General features: G+C 38.8%; 1 protein-coding gene across 1 annotated transcript in view; it reads right to left on the bottom strand.

Moving 5' to 3' along the window:
- Nucleotides 1–7863: 7863 nt before the first annotated feature.
- KIDINS220 (kinase D interacting substrate 220) overlaps nucleotides 7864–19760 on the bottom strand; it is a gene marked incomplete at its 3' end in the record, with an annotated part of 96252 nt that continues 84355 nt past the window's right edge. The window contains exons 29-32 of the mRNA XM_079720697.1: nucleotides 15858–15986; nucleotides 13814–13912; nucleotides 12034–12264; nucleotides 7864–9126 (exon numbers count right to left, since the gene is read on the bottom strand). Coding sequence (XP_079576823.1) covers nucleotides 7864–9126; nucleotides 12034–12264; nucleotides 13814–13912; nucleotides 15858–15986 — 1722 coding nt within the window. The remainder of the gene's footprint in view (nucleotides 9127–12033; nucleotides 12265–13813; nucleotides 13913–15857; nucleotides 15987–19760) is intronic.

Raw genomic sequence — 19760 nt, 5'->3', positions numbered from 1 at the left:
ATACAGTTTACATGGATATAGATTTTTAAAAAGACTTTTATCTTTCTTAAAGCCCAAACCCTGGTTTAAAACAAGTAAGACAATGGTGATGGTACAGCAAATAAAGCTATAATTAAAGTGCATCTTGGAAAACAATGTAAGAATTGACTTTCGCTAAAGTCCCCAATTAGCTAAAGAACAATGAAGATAACTGTAATATAAAGAGAGGGCATTTTGGAACCCCACTGCCTGGGCTTGAATCATGGCTCTGCCACTTAGTAGCTGTGTGACCATGGGAGATTACCTAATCTGTCTGTCTCTCAGTTTCTCATTTGTAAATTGAGGATAGTAGTAATTAAGTCATGACGTTGTTGTGAAGATTAATTTAACTAATTTAGTTAATACATGTAGAGATCTTGGGAAAATGTCAGGCACATTATGTGTTCAATAAATGTAAACTTTTAAATTATAACAAATGCATAACGATACTTTAAATATCCCAAATGAATATAGAATAATAACTGATAAAACAAATATTCAACACAAAATGTTGAATTTGGGGGGTCAATTGAACATAAATCATCACGAGTCCATTACTATTGCTAAAGATCACAACTCAACGTGACCATGGCATATATAATATTAAAGTAGTATCACGTTTCATCAATCCAAGCAAGACTCCATCAACTGCAGGATCTGTCGTTACTTTAGGAAACATTGAGGGGAAAATGCTGCCGTTGATGCTGTGGCTTATATTTCAGAAAAATCAAAGTGTGAAAAATGTGCACCTTGGAATTGATGAAATACCAGTCGGAAAAAAACTGGAAAGTGGTCAACAGCGTAAGACTGCAGACGGGTTTGTTTAAAAACAAAATGGTAGGCATTTTAGACATAGTCTAAAATTAGACACAGTCTAATTTTCCCGTTGCCTTCTAAGGGTGGGAGCTGTATTTCCTGGACAGGAGTGGCCCCTAACATAAGTTTAGCTTCTCTTCAACTACCAGTTCCTGCACTGGGGGCAGGAGCCTCCCAGGGACCACGTCCTGCCCCTTCTGCCAGGTACGAGGAGGAGGAACCCAGAGCCCCTGCGTTGCTCTAGGAGGCAGAAAGCTGAAAGAGTTGGTGGTGACGGAAGGTCTCTACTTACCACCAGATCCCAAGAGTCAGGGAGTCTGGGTGGCCTGAGTCTTTGGATTACAAAAAGGGTTCTAGAGAAGTTGTGAAACTTTATTTTCCCCATTCCCAACCTTGCTTAATTCTTCCTGCAACCTGCTCCATATTAGAAATTTGCGAAGTTTCTGGGGATGTAAAGAAAGAACTGGCTGCTTGAAAACTACCTTACCCTAAAACCCTAAAATCCTAAAACTCTGCCAGGTTAGGTGTTATTTTAACAGACTTCCCTACCAGAATGAAAAGCAAAATTTTAAAGAGATGTCTTCAAAAAACACTGCTACTACAGTTGAACACAAGATGAGTCGCAGTGTTGAGTCTGCCATGGATCATCCATGTCAAGTACCTAAGTGGCCAGATACCTATGAACTACAAAAATGTTTGCTCTTCCTCCAGGGCATGCAGTTCACCGAATTCCCCAGCCTCCCTCGCCCCTCAGCACGACCAGGGGGCTTAGGAAGGCCGATGGAATGGGCAGACACCACTTCCCATGCATGGTCCTCCACCCTCTCTCCTCCCCTGCATATCGACAGAACACAGAAGATGGGGCAGTGGACTCTGAAGCCTTGGAGGCTGGTGGAGCCACAGAATGAAGGAATCTGGGTCCCTGAATCTTTGCCAACTTAGGTAACACTGAACTGTTACAGGAACAAGAAGTAAACTTCAAATGTGTTAAGTCAACGAGATTTTGAGGTTGTTGTTACAGTGTTTAGTCTACCTTAATAAAGAAATTTTCAATGAACCCACAATGGCCCACTCACGTATAAAAGTCAGTATAGAATCCCAGTATAACACATGAATTCTAGTTCAAGTTTATCAGAGTGGTCAACCTCAGATAAGGAATGAGAGACAGCAATGAGAGCTGGTCAATGAAAATAATAACTAACTAAAAAAAAAAAGGTTGAAAAGCTGAGCTAGAGAAAGGGTAAACCTACATATCAGATTTGGGGGGATGGTCCTGATGTTAAATATCCTCACTATAATGTTTTATCCCAATTTGGGCTCAGAGAAAACATGCTCACCATAGCTAAGTTATACCTAAAAATATTTTCAATATTCTTAAGTTAAATGCAGGATTGAACCATTTTAATTTGATTCTATAACTATATTAATTTATAAGATGGGCATCTCCACAAAGGACTAAACAAAGGGCTTAAGGCACACAGGCGGTTTTAAAATACATCCATGTAGAACAGATAGCCTAGCACTTTAAAATGACAGCACTTAGCAAGATGGGCTGTGGATACTCTTCCCTGAGAGTTTTTAACAAAGCATGGTATTATGTCCTGAAAGATTCCCAGAGTCATAAGCTGAAAAGCTTATAGGGCCAGACAGGTAGCAGGTGGGTATAAAGTGATAGGGAAGGACGGGGCCTGTAAGGAATTACAGACACACACACAGTATGAAGGCATTCAAATTCAGCATTTTTACAATGTGTGGGCAGGCTCTCCTAGTTTAGGTATACCTTATTCACTCATCAAGTACTGACTGAATGTCCACTGGCTATCTGAAATCCAGGATTTGGCCTTCCTTGAGGTTTCTTTCCCATCCTAATGCTCTGAAGAATGTTTTATGGTAAAATGGATGAACACATGACAACCAATACAAAACTTAAGACACAAAAAGAGAGAAAAGAACCCAGGTAGAAGATAGAGGGAAAAAAACACAAAGAACTCAAAAAGCAAATAAATTCTTTAAAAATAAAAAGTTAAATTCACATTAAGTATAACAATATACAGTCTACAAATTCTCAGAAACACAGCTAAAAAGTGCAAGTGTCAGGAACTATGGTAACTTGAAAATAACAATCTAAATTTTTATTAGACATTTGATCAAGAAGATGCTATAAGATATGAAATGTCAGGTTATGTAGAGTTTGTTTACATGCATTTTGCTATACATTTGGGCTTCTATCTAAAATTTTATAAAAGGAACACTTCATTAAAACGAATTCAAATTTTACAACTACTTGGAACAAAGAAAACTGGCCGAGGTGAACGAGTCTCTCTTCTCCAATCGACTGGACAGCAGGCTTACTGAGTGGTAGACAGAATCTTCATTACCCCCTTGTGTCTGGTGAGGAAGCCAGCAACTGGGAGAAGGTAACCGAATTGTGAGGAGGAATGGTCTATGGGCAGAGTACTGAGGAGGAATGGTCTACGGGCAGGGTACTGAGGAGGAATGGTCTACGGGCAGGGTCCTGAGGAGGAATGGTCTACGGGCAGGGGGTACTAAGATCTAGAGCCCTTCTTGCCTTGAAAGGAAATGAGGTAAGTAAGTATGAAATATGTTAAAATTAGAAAATGATAGTGGGTAATCAAGACAATCTTAATTATTTCAAACAACTCAATTTGAATAATATGGAGCATGTAGTTCTATACTCTTTTTTAAAGTAAAGTTTTATTTATTCAAGTTCTAATAATTGTTTGATAGATTGTTTTGTGTTTTGTTAAATCCCGGCAAAACTAAGGGCTCGTAATATCTATCACTGGTGTAAATAACCCTACACCAAGCACATTAACCCCAGGAGATTAAGGACCTAAGCATACTCCTTGTAGACAGATGACTGCTGATCATCCTGTATAGGCACTGTCAGAATATTCTGTGGACTTTAAAACAGTCACACTGCCTTTCTTGTATAGTATTATTGTAATTCACATTTTTGGCCAATTTTGGTTGGTCCTCACTCCAGTTAGGTCAAATCACTGGCATTTTTATTGACGTTTAAGGAATCATCCTACTAATAGTCTGGAAATAATTGCTCTTCCTTCTTGACTGACCCTTTTATTCTCACAAATTCTTTGTTTTCTTAATGCCTCACTGTAACTGGAAACTCAGGATAAAGCTCACCACATAGCCAGCCAGGCCTATTCAAAGAGTTTTCTGCTCCAAGTGCTGGGAAACCCCTTTAGGAAACCTCTCACCCACAGACCTGGGCACAGCAGACTTGGTGTTAACCAAGGTGGTGCTTTACCAGTAATTTTACTTAAAAAGCTTTGACCATGTAGATGACAGTGGTTGATTTCTAGCAACTGTTTTAGATATTTCTTACTTAACTCTATTTCTTAAAGTGGTGAGAAGGTAAATTCTCTAATTGGTGAGAACTGTTTCAACGGCGGCTTAAAACTAATTACTTTGAAAACTAAATGTTTACATACCTTAGCTTAAACCGGGTCCCTCTGAAGATCTAGCTATCTCAAGGGCAGCATTTTCTTCCTAGGCATGAAAGGGTTTAAAATATGTAAGGTTTTCAATTCTCTTTCTAGTTACTCAGTCTCAACCAAGGATTCTCAACCTTTCTCAAGTGATGAGCCATTGAAAGACCATCCAAGGGCAGGATCTCCGTTATAGATCCATTTCTTTCTATTTTTCAATGCATCTGCATAATTACAGTCTCTGTTCCGAATTCTGAGGTAGGGAAGGGCAAGGAGCACCACAACCTGGAACTTACGAATGCAGGCGTTCCAGACAGCCCGCCCAGGCCGGTCCAGCCCCACCCCTGCCCCAAGCAACAAAGGCTCCCGGGCTGTCCGGCTGCGTCTTCCCTTCTGCCACGTGCCAGCACGGTTCCAGAAGGGCAGGCGGCGAAGGAGCCTAGAGGTTCAGTGTCAAGTGTTTGTCAAAGAAGTTAATTTCATTGCTCCTTCCCTTTTACCTGCTTCTTCCCTCAATGTCACTCGTCCGTAGAGGGCACAGTGCCCTCTGGTTCTCTTTTCCTGGTAGTTACGCTGATTTACTCAAGGGTTAGCCAGGAATTCAGGGATTTTTAAGCTCTAAATAGGCTGAGAATTCCTGGTACGGCCAAAATCTATGTAGTTTTAAAACCTTTTAAATTTAGTATTTTAGCCAGAAGGATAAAGGATGTAACTTCATTCAAAAGTATTTTCTAATGGTTAGTATTTGTAAGAAAAAAAATCATGATTACAAGTATATTTCACTCAGAACTATAACATGCAAGTGATCCAAAGAGTCCTCAATTTAAGATTAAGAATTTTATCAAGTAAGTTTCTAAAATTATTTGGCTAGGCAATTAAAATTATTCTGACTGCTATAGAAAACTCAAATAAATAAAAATATAAGACAAAAACAAGTTTTCCTGTTAATATTGAAAATGTTGGTTATTATGAATTTTACATTTCTCCAAATTTGAGAGCTGATCCTTAAACGCTCAGCATCCTGAAAGTTATATCAACTGAGAGAGAGCAACAGCTTCTTTTCTAGTCTCTCCTACTGAAAGGCTGTCCTCCTAGGTACCACTCCACACGTCCACGGTGAATGGATCTGGCTTAACGTTATGGTACATGAACAGAGCTATCGGTGGCTTAAAGTAAAGGCAAAACGGTTTATAAAACATGGCAAGACTCTGAGGCAGAATCTAAGGGACTAGCAAATTTAAGCACCACTTCTCTTTTCTATCATTTGTCACCCAGCTTAAAACAGAGTTTTGCATATGTGAGAGTTAGGCTGAGCTACGGATTATAAATAGATACAGATACACATGCACATAGACACACAGAATCAAAGGGATGATGGTGTGACTCAATAACCCATCTGGTTTGTCAATTTCTAAAACACTATGAAAAAGCAAACTTTTCCAGAATGTTCATACAACAATTAAATTGATACCCTCCCAGGATCTGGAAAACCTACTTCTTGTAGTTACAGAAATGCACGGTACAGAGCTGTGACGTGGGCACTAATGCTTCACAAAGGCACCATTCAGGCCCTGAGCCACGCTCTCCCGGAAAGACTAGAGACAGCAGCTCAGAACACTCCTGCCAGCTGCACGACTGCTACCTGCATCTGAACATCTTTAATGAACTTTAGACCTCTGACAAAACAAACACACAAATTACTTTTTTATTTTTAATTGAACTGTGAATCATCGCCACTACAGTGAATAAAAATTCATGACTCAGAATAGCATGCAACTTTTTTTTATTGTTTTCTAAATCTATCTGTACACTTAATACTCTGGTATTAACTTTACAAACAGAATAAAGAATACACTACAGTGATATTAAGCTGCACCTACTCACCTGAAAAGGAACAAAGTATCGCCCCCGAAATAATTACTAATTACACAATACTGCAGACTAATAAACACTGTAAGTACTAAAATGTTAACATTTCAACATACAATGTCAACAACATCCTGCCTTCTTTTTTAACTGGTTAAAACATTTGTTCAGGTCATGCAAAATAAACACTATATGAAAATGTTAGATTACACTCAAACATCAAGGCAATGAAACCCAAAAGAGCAACTTTTTAATGCAACGACTGGTCAAGTAGATAAACTATTCAGCATATTAAAAATCCAGTAAGTGAAAAACATCAAAAATGTAAACACTAAATTTAGGGAACTGCTCCTCTATGATCTCACCACCTACAATTTTATCTGTGACTGAAGATATACTACCAAAATTGTTCTACATAAGTAAGCTATGTTAAAATGACCAAAAAAATGTCAATGCATGATGCCAGGGTAAATTTCTAGTCCACACAATACTTAAATGTGATCATTCTCTTAACTCTGCTAACAGTAAACGAAAAGTCACACCCAGATTTATCTTCTTTTTACTCTTGTTACATGTCTTTAAACTTTTGTCTACAAGTATTCCTTATGATCCTCCCCAAGAATTAACATGCTGATTTAGGAATAGATGAAGCAGATAAGCCCTGCCCTGGTATAGAAGGCGATGATTTCGTTTTCCCTAACTGAATATTTCCTTGTCACTTGTCAGCGGTCACTGACCTTGCTGCTGTAGTTATGTCCTCAGTCTCCCATTCCATAAAGATTTTTAGTGCCTATTATTATCCATGTCTCCCTGATTCTCCCAGAGAAAGAATTCATTTTTTTCCTCTTATCGCTCGGCTCACTAAGGAAAGCTGAGCACACAATTTAAAGGAGCTACAGAGTAGACCAGGGCGGGTTCTCGGGCAGGTGGATGGTGCTTGAAGCCAGGTCTGGGACCTGGAGAGAAGAGCATCCAGGTCATAGGAAGGTGATCGGCCCCTCTCCACGGGCCACTCTCCTAGCAGCTCACAATGACCCAGTTACTGGGGCTCTACTTTGGGCACTGTTGACTCACATTCTTACCAATTTTTAAAGCCCTCTTTACATTTTCTACTTAAAATTTAAAAACTCTTTGATAAGCAATTTGTCTATTATACAGAACATCGGTTTGCAACTTACAGAGCATTAACCTTTAGTCTCTAGGCTATTCCATAAGCTGTAAGTTCTTATGTTTCACCCCTTAAGAGCAAAATGTGCTTCTGGTTCATTTAACATGTCTTCCCTCAAATATTTAATGAATGAATGTTCTACGAAAGGGGTCTCTAGCTTTTAATTTTTGTTGGCGAATTAAGCCCTTTATATTTAATAAACTATTTCTGACCTATCTTTATACTCAGATCTTGTCTTGCAGCTATATGCCAACGAAAGGTGCAATAACAATATTGGGTTTTTAAGCTTCTAAGTACAAAGACAACGGGGGCTGACAGATGAAGCAGGCTATCTTATACTTCCCTCTGTTGTATAGTGTATGTCTCTTTTACCAAAGACCTTCTCATCCGTTAATTATTTGTGAGTGAAATGTACAGGTGATGTGCGTGGATGGAGTCACCATAAAACTCAGGTCAGTCTTGTCACAGAGATTATAGTAACACTATTCTACTTTTGCTTGTTTTTCTTAAAGTTGCTTGTTTTTCTTAAAGAATGCTTTCTCTTTCTTCTCCAAAGCCTGCACTATCCGAAGAGGCTACTGCGTGCAGCTCTGAAGAATCTTTTGAGAGCCTCATATAACTTGAACGCTGGCTTCTCTTATGCGTCATGCTTTTTAGATTTTCATTCTGAATGGCAGTTGAGTGGGAACTGGAACCAGACCTCAGAATGACTTGGGGCATCTCCCTAAGCCCCTCCATTTCATCAGAATTCTGGTTGGCTCTATTAGCTGGAGCACTGTTGTTGTTCAGAGTCACAGTGCTGGGTGTGCGATTCAGATTGTAGGCTTTGTGGCACGCTGGCCAGTTTTCTTCAGGGCTGCTGGCTATCAAGCTGCATTCGGAAGGGCTTTTCTTGTCTTCTGAACAAATGGACATCCGAGCTACAAGCGGGTCTTGCAGGCCACTCAGGCTATGTGGTATTCCCCGTTTTCCACTGTGGCTGTCATCTTCGAGCTCTATGAGATTTGCCTTTTCAAGCTGGGAGTCGTCAGCTGCTTCGTTGTGAAGGGAGTGATTGGGAGAGCTCTCACTGGATCTCACTCCCGAGTCAGATGAGTCCTTTTTGTCAAGGAGGGCGTCTGATAAATACTCTTTTGCCTTAATGAAGGTTCTAATAGGCTCCGCGCTGTGTTCTGGAGACTTCAACACTCTCTCTACTTTCCCTTCAGCTTTTTTGTCTCTGTCTTCTTTGAGCAGTGGAGTATTGTCTGATTCTTCTGTCCCAGACTCATCTTCATCACTTGGAAGTTTCTGATAGCGCAGCCCACCTCCCTTCAGCTTCAAATCTGTCTGGAAAAGACCTGACCTTTCTGAGGACTTCTTGCTTGGGAGAAGCTTGCTGCCTGCCTGATCAGATTTTTCATCTTCTTCAGTGATAGGATCCAGGGGTGAGGCATCGTTAGTGGAAACTCCTGATGAGGAATAATCTATAACATCGCCCCTCTTCATTAAAAATGACTTCCTTCCATCATCTGGCTTTGGTTCACTATCCCTCCCTTTCTCCGGTTCTAGATTAGAGTGAATGGAGCCCCCGGATGAACTCTGACCCATATAATATGTGCTGTGTGGGGAAGACCTGCCACTCATTGTTGTGGAACCCGCGCCCCCTTCTAACTGAGACATCTGGGCAATATATTCTCGATAGGCATCTCTATACTCAGCCTGCACCTTATCAGTAAGCTTTGAAATTTCAATACTGGAATCCTGGGAAGTGAGACTCGATAGACTTGGGGTTCTGCGAGTTTGTGACTGTGAAGAAAAAAAAATAATAATAATTTAAGAATTCAAATAAACCCAAAAAAAGGCACAATAAATATCAGCTTAGGAAATTATATATATATATATATATATATATATATATATATATATATATATATGGACAATAAGAATTTTTAAAGTCCTTAAAATACCAAATTCTTTTAGAAGAATTCTGCATAACACAGTTTAACAAAAGCTGTGAACTTATGAATAATTTTACTGTTATTAGAAAGCTTTATACAAATTGTAATAAAATTAGTTTATTGTTAATATTTAAAAGTATTTAAGGTTATATTCACAAATAACCTTAGGACTTGTTTTTATCATTTCAAACTTTTAAACTTATCTACGGCAAAAGTCACCTTCGTTGATAAAATATAAAAGTTCCCCTTAGAAAAGAGAAAGAAGATGAGAGTTAAGATATATCTCAAAAACAAAATACTCAAGTCTTTAAATGTATGTTAAATAGAACCTTTCTCAACTTGCACGACATGAAGTTTCTGTCAAATTCCAATTCAGAGAAGAAAAATGTACTCAAAATGCAAAAAAGAAGAGAAAAAAAACATTTTAAAAGGAAAAGTATAAAGTGCAATGGAGGGCTTCCCTGGTGGTGCAGTGGTTGAGAGTCCGCCTGCCGATGCAGGGGATGTGGGTTCGTGCCCCAGTCCGGGAAGATCCCACATGCCGCGGAGCGGCTGGGCCCGTGAGCCATGGCCGCTGAGCCTGTGCGTCCGGAGCCTGTGCTCCGCAACGGGAGAGGCCACAACAGTGAGAGGTCCGCGTACCGCAAAAAAAAATAAATTAATTAGTTAAAAAAATAAAGTGCAATGGAAAAGATAAAAAGATAAATACAGGATCCAAATGAACAAAAATGGAAGCCTTGAGGGTCAACATTCAGGTCCAAGTAAACAGAAATAAAATATTTTTAAAAGTTTGATTTCCAATGAAGTTTTGGGATGAGAATTGCTTTAGACCCCAGAAAAGGTTAATAACATGAGGAATAAAAAGTAAAGATTAGGGCTTCCCTGGTGGCACAGTGGTTGAGAGTCCGCCTGCTGATGCAGGGGACACGGGTTCGTGCCCGGGTCCGGGAAGATCCCACATGCCGCGGAGCGGCTGGGCCCGTGAGCCATGGACGCTAAGCCTGCGTGTCCGGAGCCTGTGCTCCGCAACGGGAGAGGCCACAACAGTGAGAGGCCCACGTACCGCAAAAAAAAAAAAAAAAAAAGTAAAGATTAGGAAAAAGAGGAAGGAAATGGAAGAAAAAGAATCAAGGAAGTTTAAGAAAGGGCAAGAGCAAAGGTTGAAATGAAGCAGAAATAAGGCAGAGACTTTCTGCCACCAGGAGAAAATGACCCAGTTCCCTGAGAAGGTTCCCTGAGATCCAGTTCAGGACAGTGCTGCCCTCACTCTCAAATGCAGTATGTGGACCCCTTCTCAGGGGATCCACGAGGTCTAAACTATTTTCCTAAGAATATGAAGATGACCTTTGCCTTTCCACTCACTCTCATTCTCACAATAGTGTACAGTGGAGTCTCCAGAGGTTGGTTCATGTGTGACCTCCCAGGAGATTCAATGCAGAAGCAGATATGGGAATCTAGCTGTCTTCTACAAAGCCAGGCATTAAAGAGATTTGTAACACAATATCATTTTCAGTAAATATGTTTTGTTTTGGAAAACAGTCATTTTTCATAAAAATGTTATTTATGTTAACATATAGTTGGTTTAAGGTTCTCAGTTTTTATTTCTAATATAGTAAATACTGACAGATAAAACTTACATAAACAAAGGCTCTTTGGGGGTCTTCAAGAATTTTTAAGAGTGTAAAAGGATTCTGAGATTTAAAAAAAGTTTGAGAACTCCTGCATTGATAGGAAGGTTGTGAGACTTTCCAGGTCACGGTGGTAAATACCAAGTATGGAAAAGCAGAGGATGAGGATTTCTTAAGAAATGTTAAAAGGAATGCCAGGGAAAAGAAAGGAATTACTGTTGTTGAAACAGTGAGATAAAAGGGTCAAGTGCGGACTTATCGTAAAATAAGGAAATTTTTATCTTAGTTATTAACACACAATAAAATGGCTTCTCAACTTAAAGAAATAAGATTGATAGTACGTAGAAAAAGATAATAACAACCAAAAAATAATTTTACTACCAAATCAAACACAACACCCTTCAAAATGGTAGACCTAACAGGTACTCCTTTCTCTAAATACGGCTCCCTTTCAGTAGAGAGTTCTTGGTAGCTACTTACTATTTTTCCTCCCTTGCTTGTCTTTTCTCTGTTCTGTACCCTGCTCTAGGTTTTTTCCTAGTTTATTTTTCTTCTTGTCCAGCCCTTACTCCTTCTCATGTTCTGTCACTTTTGTTTTTATTCCTGATCCTCGCCTCTCTTCCCTCTTCTAAGAACATCCAAAGAAAGAACTCAGCCATATCGAACATCAGATAATAAAAAGAAAACGAATATCCACGAACAGTGTGCAACATACGTACTGAAAAACCAGGTTGTGGTGCTCAAAGGGATTACATGGCAGGTTATCCAATAAAGATGTGTTTTAGCCAATGATTACTGAATTTAACAAGGAAACAGCAAGTGAAAGATGAACTCAGCTAACCACCTAAGTAGGCCAGTTCCTGTTCACCCTCGACGCCATGACTCTATTTTACTATTTTCTCAATTCGTATCAATTTCTGAAATCACGTTATTTTCTTTTTGTTCTACTGACTGTCCTCTCCAGAAGAACACAGCTCCTGGAGAACAGGGACTCCTCCCTTCATCCTCTTCATTCAGGGACTCATTAAAGATTTTCTGAATGACTATATAAATGCACCGACATAATCTCGGAGAATTAAACACCACCCTCTTTGTCAGTAATATGAAAAATGGCATTTAATAAATACCTGCCAACTTAGGTTACTGTGACGTGGAGCCCCTTCATCCAGGCCGAGTGTGTTCAGCTCTTCGAAGCTGAAGTTCAGCGTGTAGGGGGTCTGACTGGAGAGCTCGGTGTGAGGCAACTCATGTGACGCGCGGTGCGCAGATTCACCGTGAGGAACTGAGCTGCTGTTTTCACTCAGTAAACGTGGGTCCTCAGGGACCACCTGGTTTTCTGCATTTCTCATTTCTAGTACCTTAAGAGAGAGGAAAAAAAAAAAGTCATCAGTATCCGCACTGACAAATCACATTTTAGAAGCTTTAGAAATTATCTTAAAAATTAAACATGAAGTTACTCTAATGGAAATGAGAAAGCATACTTTCTGTAAGTGAATTTCAAATACATTTGTTCTTATCTGCTTTTCTATATTAATAATACAATTGACCCTTGAACAACACAGGTTTGAACTGTGCAGATCTGCTTCCACACAGATATTTTTCACTAGTGAAGACGGCAATATTTTCTACATGGTCCAGGGTTAGGTTGAATCTGCAGATGCGGAGGAAACTTGGATACGGAGGGCTGACTCTGTTGTCAGTGGATTAATCTCCGAGTTGTTCAAGGATCATCCGTACTAAAAGAAGTACAGTTGGCCCTCAGAATCTAGTGGTTTAGCACCCGCAGAATCAACCAATCACAGATTGAAAATATTCGGAAAAAAAAATTCCAGAAAGTTCCAAAAATCAACACTTGAATTTGCCACACACTGGCAACTATTTACACAGCATTTACATTGTATGAGACATCATAAGTAATCTAGAGGTGATTTAAAGTATACAGGAGGATGTGTGTAATATGCAAATATTACTATGCCATTTTATATACAGGACTTAAGCATCTGAAGATTTTGGTACCCACAGGAGTCCTGGAACCACCCACCCACAGATACCAACAGATAACTGTAATGACAACAACCATCACATATATGCTATACTCTAATTTGACCACTGTGTTACTACTTTAATTTAAAATTTAACTTAAGAACAAGACAAAATGCAACTGGAGTGTGTCAAAGAGAACCAGAGCTGGACAGTAGCTAAAGCAGTAAAAACAGATTTTAACCAGGAACTATCGCAATGGGGAAAAACGGACCTCAGGATAGAACTGGGCTCAGTTCCAAAAGCAGCGCAGACACGTGGGCATTTACAGCCCAGGAACGAGGCGGGGGTGAGTGGGTGGAAAGTTGCTAAGAGGAAGCATCAGGGGTAAGGGGTGGGGGTGGGATTCTGGTTGAACTGACCTGACAGGATACCTTCTGGAGGCAGGCCTGGGGTCTAGGACCTCACGGGGAGCGGAGGAGGGGTGGAGGATGAGGAGTGTAATCGCATAGCGAGGGTGATCAGACACTGAGGGTGGGGTTCTTTCTCAACTGACTGAACAGGATTCTTCCTACAACGGGGCAATGCAGGCCCAACGAGGACAGACACCAAGGTCGAGGCCTACAGGCTCCGGGAAGCCTGACTGAGTGAGGCCAAGGAGAGTGTCCTGGTCAATGAAAGCGTGGAGGATTGGCAGGTGGCCTCTCTCCCAGATTTCCAAGTGAAATGCCCAAAAGGCAAATGTTGCTAAGTGCTGCTGTGTATATTCTACAAACAGGATATAAAAGAGTTGTACACATAAGTGTGAAATGTAATTTTTACATGTTTTTTTAAAAATATAGGAAAATATCAGTTTAGACCAGTACTTACTGGCACTTGTTTTATAAAATGTTGTAAATAATTCTACAAATACTAAAAATATCTTACTGTGCTCCTAAAAAGATGCCAGTCTCCAAAATTCATATTCATTTCCTTCTTCAGTTCATCAATGTTACACTGAGCTAACACACGGCCATTTATGTTTGCCTGAATAAAAACAAACACAAATACAAAGATAAACAAAATGTGAGAGATTCTGAACTTCTAGTGATTAAAAAGTACATTTATATTAGAGACCAGAAAATATTGACCTAAAGAAGGTTATCGCCCCATGTAATAATTAATAAACAAGTAGAATCTGAATAACATAAGCCACTCCATACTCTTCCAAGTGTCTTAGGCGCTCAAGTAAAATAAATCATTCTTCAGGGACCAACCCAAGAGCTAACCCTCCAACTATTTCCAAAACTACCTATTCTGCCATAAGCAATAACAAAACTGTTAGCTTTTTCCCTCTGATCATAAAACATGAACACGAAGGCAAGCTGCTGGGAGGGGACAAAGACATCTGTCAGCATGTTGGTCACTGATGAACTTCTAAATGAAGCGAAGCACTGACAAACTTGTTTGTCAACTATACTAGATAACTTCAGCCACCAAGAATGTCCACCCACAAATTTCCCAGTCTATTAAATTCACAGAAAATGATCTTGTCACTCTTGGGTCTCCGTAATTCTAGTCCCTCCAAGTAAGAAATGATAGAATTTTCTTTATTAATAACAGGTAGCTTACTTCTTTTACAAAAATACAAAACCTGACTTTACTAACTGTGGTAAAATTATGGAATACCTGGGTTTAAAACCAACAGAATGCTCAGTTTCCAAGTTAATTCTGAAGAAAAGAATGTACAGGGCAAGCCTACGGCAGACGTCCTGCTGTGGAAAGGCAAGGAGATTAGCAGCACTTAAGAAACCAGTTGCTGCGATGGGCTTCAAACAGCCAAGGCCTGAGAGTAAAGAGCTGAGTGGGGAGAGAACCACTGTCCTGCGGGAAATCAAATCCCCACAAAGGGTTCACGTGGAGACCTCCCTCTTCCCTGATGCTCGTCAAGCTGCCTTGAGGACAGTCAGGTTTGTACCTTGGAAAGGCAGTGCTCAACACTTTCGCATATGCGGATTAACACTAACTAGATCGGTGAGAAAACTAACATTATCCGAACCTTTCTGACCAAACACAGTTTAAGATCAGTGAAATGGTATATGTGCTCATAATTCTTTTAAAACCTTATTAGATGCCAGGCTTTAAAGTATGTAAATATTACAGGCTTGTTGTTCATGTTCTCCTTCACTGTATCTCTGATAGAAAAAGTATAACTTAGTGGAAGTATCTGTTAAAATGGGGACTGGGTTAGCCTTGTAGATGGGAAGCCTCCTCAAAATCCGAGGTTCGTGGTAGTTATCGGAATTGCAAGAAAAGATCTCGGAAGAAATAAACTTCCTCAAATGCATTAGCCTTGCAAACCCAAACCTCTGAGGTATTATCAAACAGGACATGATCAGAAGTCCTCTAAGACATGAAAGTGAGAATTGGAGGAAAATGAAGCAAGTACGGTTTACTTGGATAATTATTAAGTCACAAATAAATATTATAATTAAAGAAAATGTAACATAAAAGGCCTTCAAATATCCTATGTTGCATATTGGAAATATAAGTTATTGTTAATCTTAACGTGAAATCCTTTAGAGCTTTGTACTTCTCATCAAAGCATTTTTGACTTATATCAGATTTTTTTTTTTTTTTGGCCATGCCACGTGGCTTGTGGGACATTAGTTCCCTGACCAGGGATAGAACCCAGGCAGTGAAAGCACCACGGCCTAACCACTGGACCGCCAGGGAACTCCCCCTTATATTAGATCATTTTACAGGAACGTTGTCATACAACACTTTATTTTCTTTTATCCATCTCTAAACTAAGGGATAAAGGGGCAATTTTAGGATACAAATAGTAAGAAACCTGTTTCCACCTAGAGCTTTCCCATTTCCACAGAGAACTCGTCTTTGAGAAGCTAAATACAAAGCGCTCGCCGTGCACAAGGCCCGCCGCTGGCGCCCTCAGCCCTGTCTCGAGTCAGCGGGGAAACGTGCTGGTCACCTTCTTGATGGTCGCACAGTACTGAGGCAGCATGCTCTGCTCCAGCCCTTCTACTTGCTTCAGTTTCTCACAAACCGCATCCACATTCATTGAATTCAGGGATACTGTTCCTGAGGCTGGGCCTGATCCCTAGATAAGTTGTGGAAAAAACATGTATGAATAGCATTTAATGTCAGATATACGCAGTCATGTGACAGAGGAACTTGTGAAGTTACACTGTAAGTACTCTGATTAACAATATATTTTCAAACTAAAGTAAAGACAGCGAATGTGTGCCGTATGGGGAAATGCCATTAGGGAACAGATTTAGCTACCGTTACACCTTAAGAAGTATCTTTTATTATAGCAGATACAGCCTGATCAAAACCACTTTTCTAAGAAGACAGAACATTCCACGAGCCAAGCCGAGGCCAAATGCAAGAGAGCCTAACTTCAAACCTCAAGAGAGAAGGGTGTAGCCCTTAATAACAGAAGGACAGGGGGTTAAAAAAAGAAAAGGAATGGGGGGAATTACTGATGCCTATATTACAAAATACAAAAAGTAAATCTATGAAATTATTTTAAAAGTGCCTATACCAAACAGCTTTAAATGTCTTTACAGACTACCTTAACAGTCTACGACTATTAACTATCTGAAGTTTTCAGATCGTGACCATATTTTATACCCAAGGGATCTAAAACTTCCCCTTAAGAATCTATACAATAATCATGTAAATATGAAACAACAGTATTACTTCTTAACACATGTGGAAGTAAATATGATCCATTAAAATTTGGTCTCATTTAGTCCGCCTGCCGATGCAGGGGACACGGATTCGTGCCCCAGTCCGGGAAGATCCCACATGCCGCGGAGCGGCTAGGCTCATGAGCCACGGCCACTGAGCCTGCGCGTCCGGAGCCTGTGCTCCGCAACGGGAGAGGCCACAACAGTGAGAGGCCCGCATACCGCAAAAAAAAAAATTTGGTCTCATTTAAAAGGAAAGTCAAAATAATAAATCTAGTATTTACTTAGAAGAAAAATATTTTCCGAAAATGGTGACATACTAAAGAAGTATTTGCCTGTGGCCAACTGTATATGAAGCTCCTCAATTACAGATGTGGACATTGGCTTACAGAGAGGTAAGTTCTGGCTTCGAAGTCACAGAATAAATAGCTAGTTAGTGGCAGATTTGGATGGGAACCCTAACTTATCAGGTCTTATAACTTCCTATTTTCTTTGTTGCAACTGTCTATTTTTAAAGATTTTATAGAAACTATAAGCAAAATAAAGAGAAGACAAACCAACTAGTATAGAGGAAAACGCTCCAAATGACCTGTCTTGTTTACCAGTCAATCTAGTCTTAAAATAAATACAATTTATCCTATCCTCAAGTATGTGTAAATTTATATTTTCTACTGCCTCTTTTATCATTACCAAGGTAGACTATGACAGCCAAAAATGCCTGTTAGCTACTTGTTAAACATGATTTGTAACATGAAAGTGTAACATAATACTCCATTATGAACTGATAAATATACACACATAGTATATAAACAAAATATACCTATATTACATATAAATATAAATACAGCTAGGAGATGAGACCATATTGAACAGTGAGGCAGTAATTTTATGAGAGGGAGTCTTAGCAAGTTTACAAGTGTAAGACAGTCCCATAAAAATTTGTAAATTAATGCCTTGGAATATACTGCACAAAACACATTTATTTATAGTTTGTTTTCAATTAAATATAAATTTAAAACATGCCATATATTATATGGTCTGAGGTTCAATTACTTCAAAAATACTAACAGCAAAACACTAGTACTTCCAGAATTTAGTTTTCATATTTTTATACAAAGTTCTATTTTCTGCCTGGATGAGTATAGCCAATCAATATTCAAAGTGTTAATTATCCAGTATCTACTATGGAAACTTAAACTGCTTTCTATGAATTTTTAATAACCATATTTGTTTTGTTTTTCTTTCTTTCTTTTAAACAGGTTTATTTGAGATATAATTCACATACAATTCTCCCATTAAAAGTGTACAATTCAATGACTTTTAGTATATTCACACAGCTGTGAAACCATCACCACAATCAACTTCAGGACATTTTCGTATCCCTAAAAAGAAATCCTGTACCATTAGCAGTCATTCTTTATCCCTTCCAACACCTAGTCCCAATCCCCTAGCAACCACTAATCTACTGTCTCTGTGGATTTGCCTATTTTGGACATTTCATATAAATGGAACCATACAATATGTGACCTTTTATTACTAGCTTCTTTCACTTAGTATGTTTTCAAGGTTCATCCATGTTATAGCATGGATCAGTACTTCATTCTTTTTTATTGCTGAACAATATTTATCTTTTAAATGATCTTTAATACTGTCTTTCAAATGTTTTTATTCCTCAACCTAGCTCTTCCTTCTGGGTACATTTACACTTGTTTACATTTTCTTGATTAGAAAAATCACAAACAGTCTGATCACCAAAATAAATAATGATTATACTGGATTATAATTCATAGAATAAAATATCCATGAATCCATACTGATATAAATAAAAAGTTGAATAAGTAAATAAATGAGGAGGAAGAGACAGCTTTTACTTATAGAATTCCAATTAATAAATGCAGAAGAGGGAACAGAAAATTACCATCAGGAAAACACCACAAGAGTGGCTGTACACAAGATGCACTGGTGGACATTAAAGGTAATGGGCAAAAGTATAAGGAGAAACAGGATATTTGCAGAGTTTTAGAGTACCTCCCCCTAAATATTTACTCACTACAAAGGGAAAAATAAAACTTCACAGTGTTGAAGTCTGGCAGATGCCACCTTAACCACACAACTGAGGTTATTAGCATGACCAGTGGGAAGATTTAGGCCCTCACAGATGCTCAAATATGATGCACTGAGAAGGACACAGCATCACTTCTGTGGGTCTCTTGCTAAAGATGTATAATCTTCTAATCATTAGGAAACAGCAAACAAACCCAAATAGAAGGACCGTCTACAAAATACCTGATCAGTTCTCTTCAGAAGTTTTAAGGTCATAAGAGACAAGGAAAGACTGAGGAATTGTCACAGATTAGGGAACTCTAAGGAGAAATAACAAAATACAACTGGATTGAATCCTGGACCAGAAAAATGACATTAGTGGAAAAACTGGTAAGGTTCAAATAAAGTCTGTATTAAGAGTATTGTACAAATTTTCACTTCTGCTCTTGAGAAATATACTACAGTTAGGAAAGATGCTAACATTAAGGGAATGTTATTTTTGTACCTTTGAAGTCTAAAATTATTTTAAAGTGAAAAAAAATGTTTTTAATCACAAAAAAACTCTATTTCTGATTGTGCTAAAAAAGGCAAGTATAACAGACATGGAACAGATTAACTCTGTCTGCATGGCGGGGGAGGGATGTAAAATGTTGAAGAGTATCTTAAAGGAATCTGAGAATTCAGCAATGGAGACACATTAATAAAGATACTACCCTTTTCCTTTAAAACAAAAAACTCCACATTCTTTTACTTTCATGATCCTTCAAAACTTTTACATTTTATCACTTGAAAACATATTTTGTCCCTCATTGGGAATTATGTAGAAAATATATATTATCTCTGAATGGCTTTGAGAAGCTATAAGAAAAGACACAATGGATATCCCTATAATTCCATCAAAGCTATAGTCTGACTATTCATTATTTGTGAGTTGGGTTTTCTCAAGAAAAGGGGTAAATTATCAATAAATTACAATACTTTACAATATGCTTCTTTGAATAAAAGAGAAATAGTGATTACTTGCCAGGTCTTTTCTAAAATAATCATATATAATAAAATTATTTTGAAACCAAATGAATCTTAGTAGCCAAAATAATGATCTTTAGATGGAACTCTTATAAAAAGGAGAAAGAGTA

This window comes from Hyperoodon ampullatus (genome assembly GCF_949752795.1).
Source record: "Hyperoodon ampullatus genome assembly, chromosome: 15".
Lineage (NCBI taxonomy): Eukaryota > Metazoa > Chordata > Mammalia > Artiodactyla > Ziphiidae > Hyperoodon > Hyperoodon ampullatus.
This window is presented reverse-complemented; position numbering and strand designations above follow the sequence as displayed.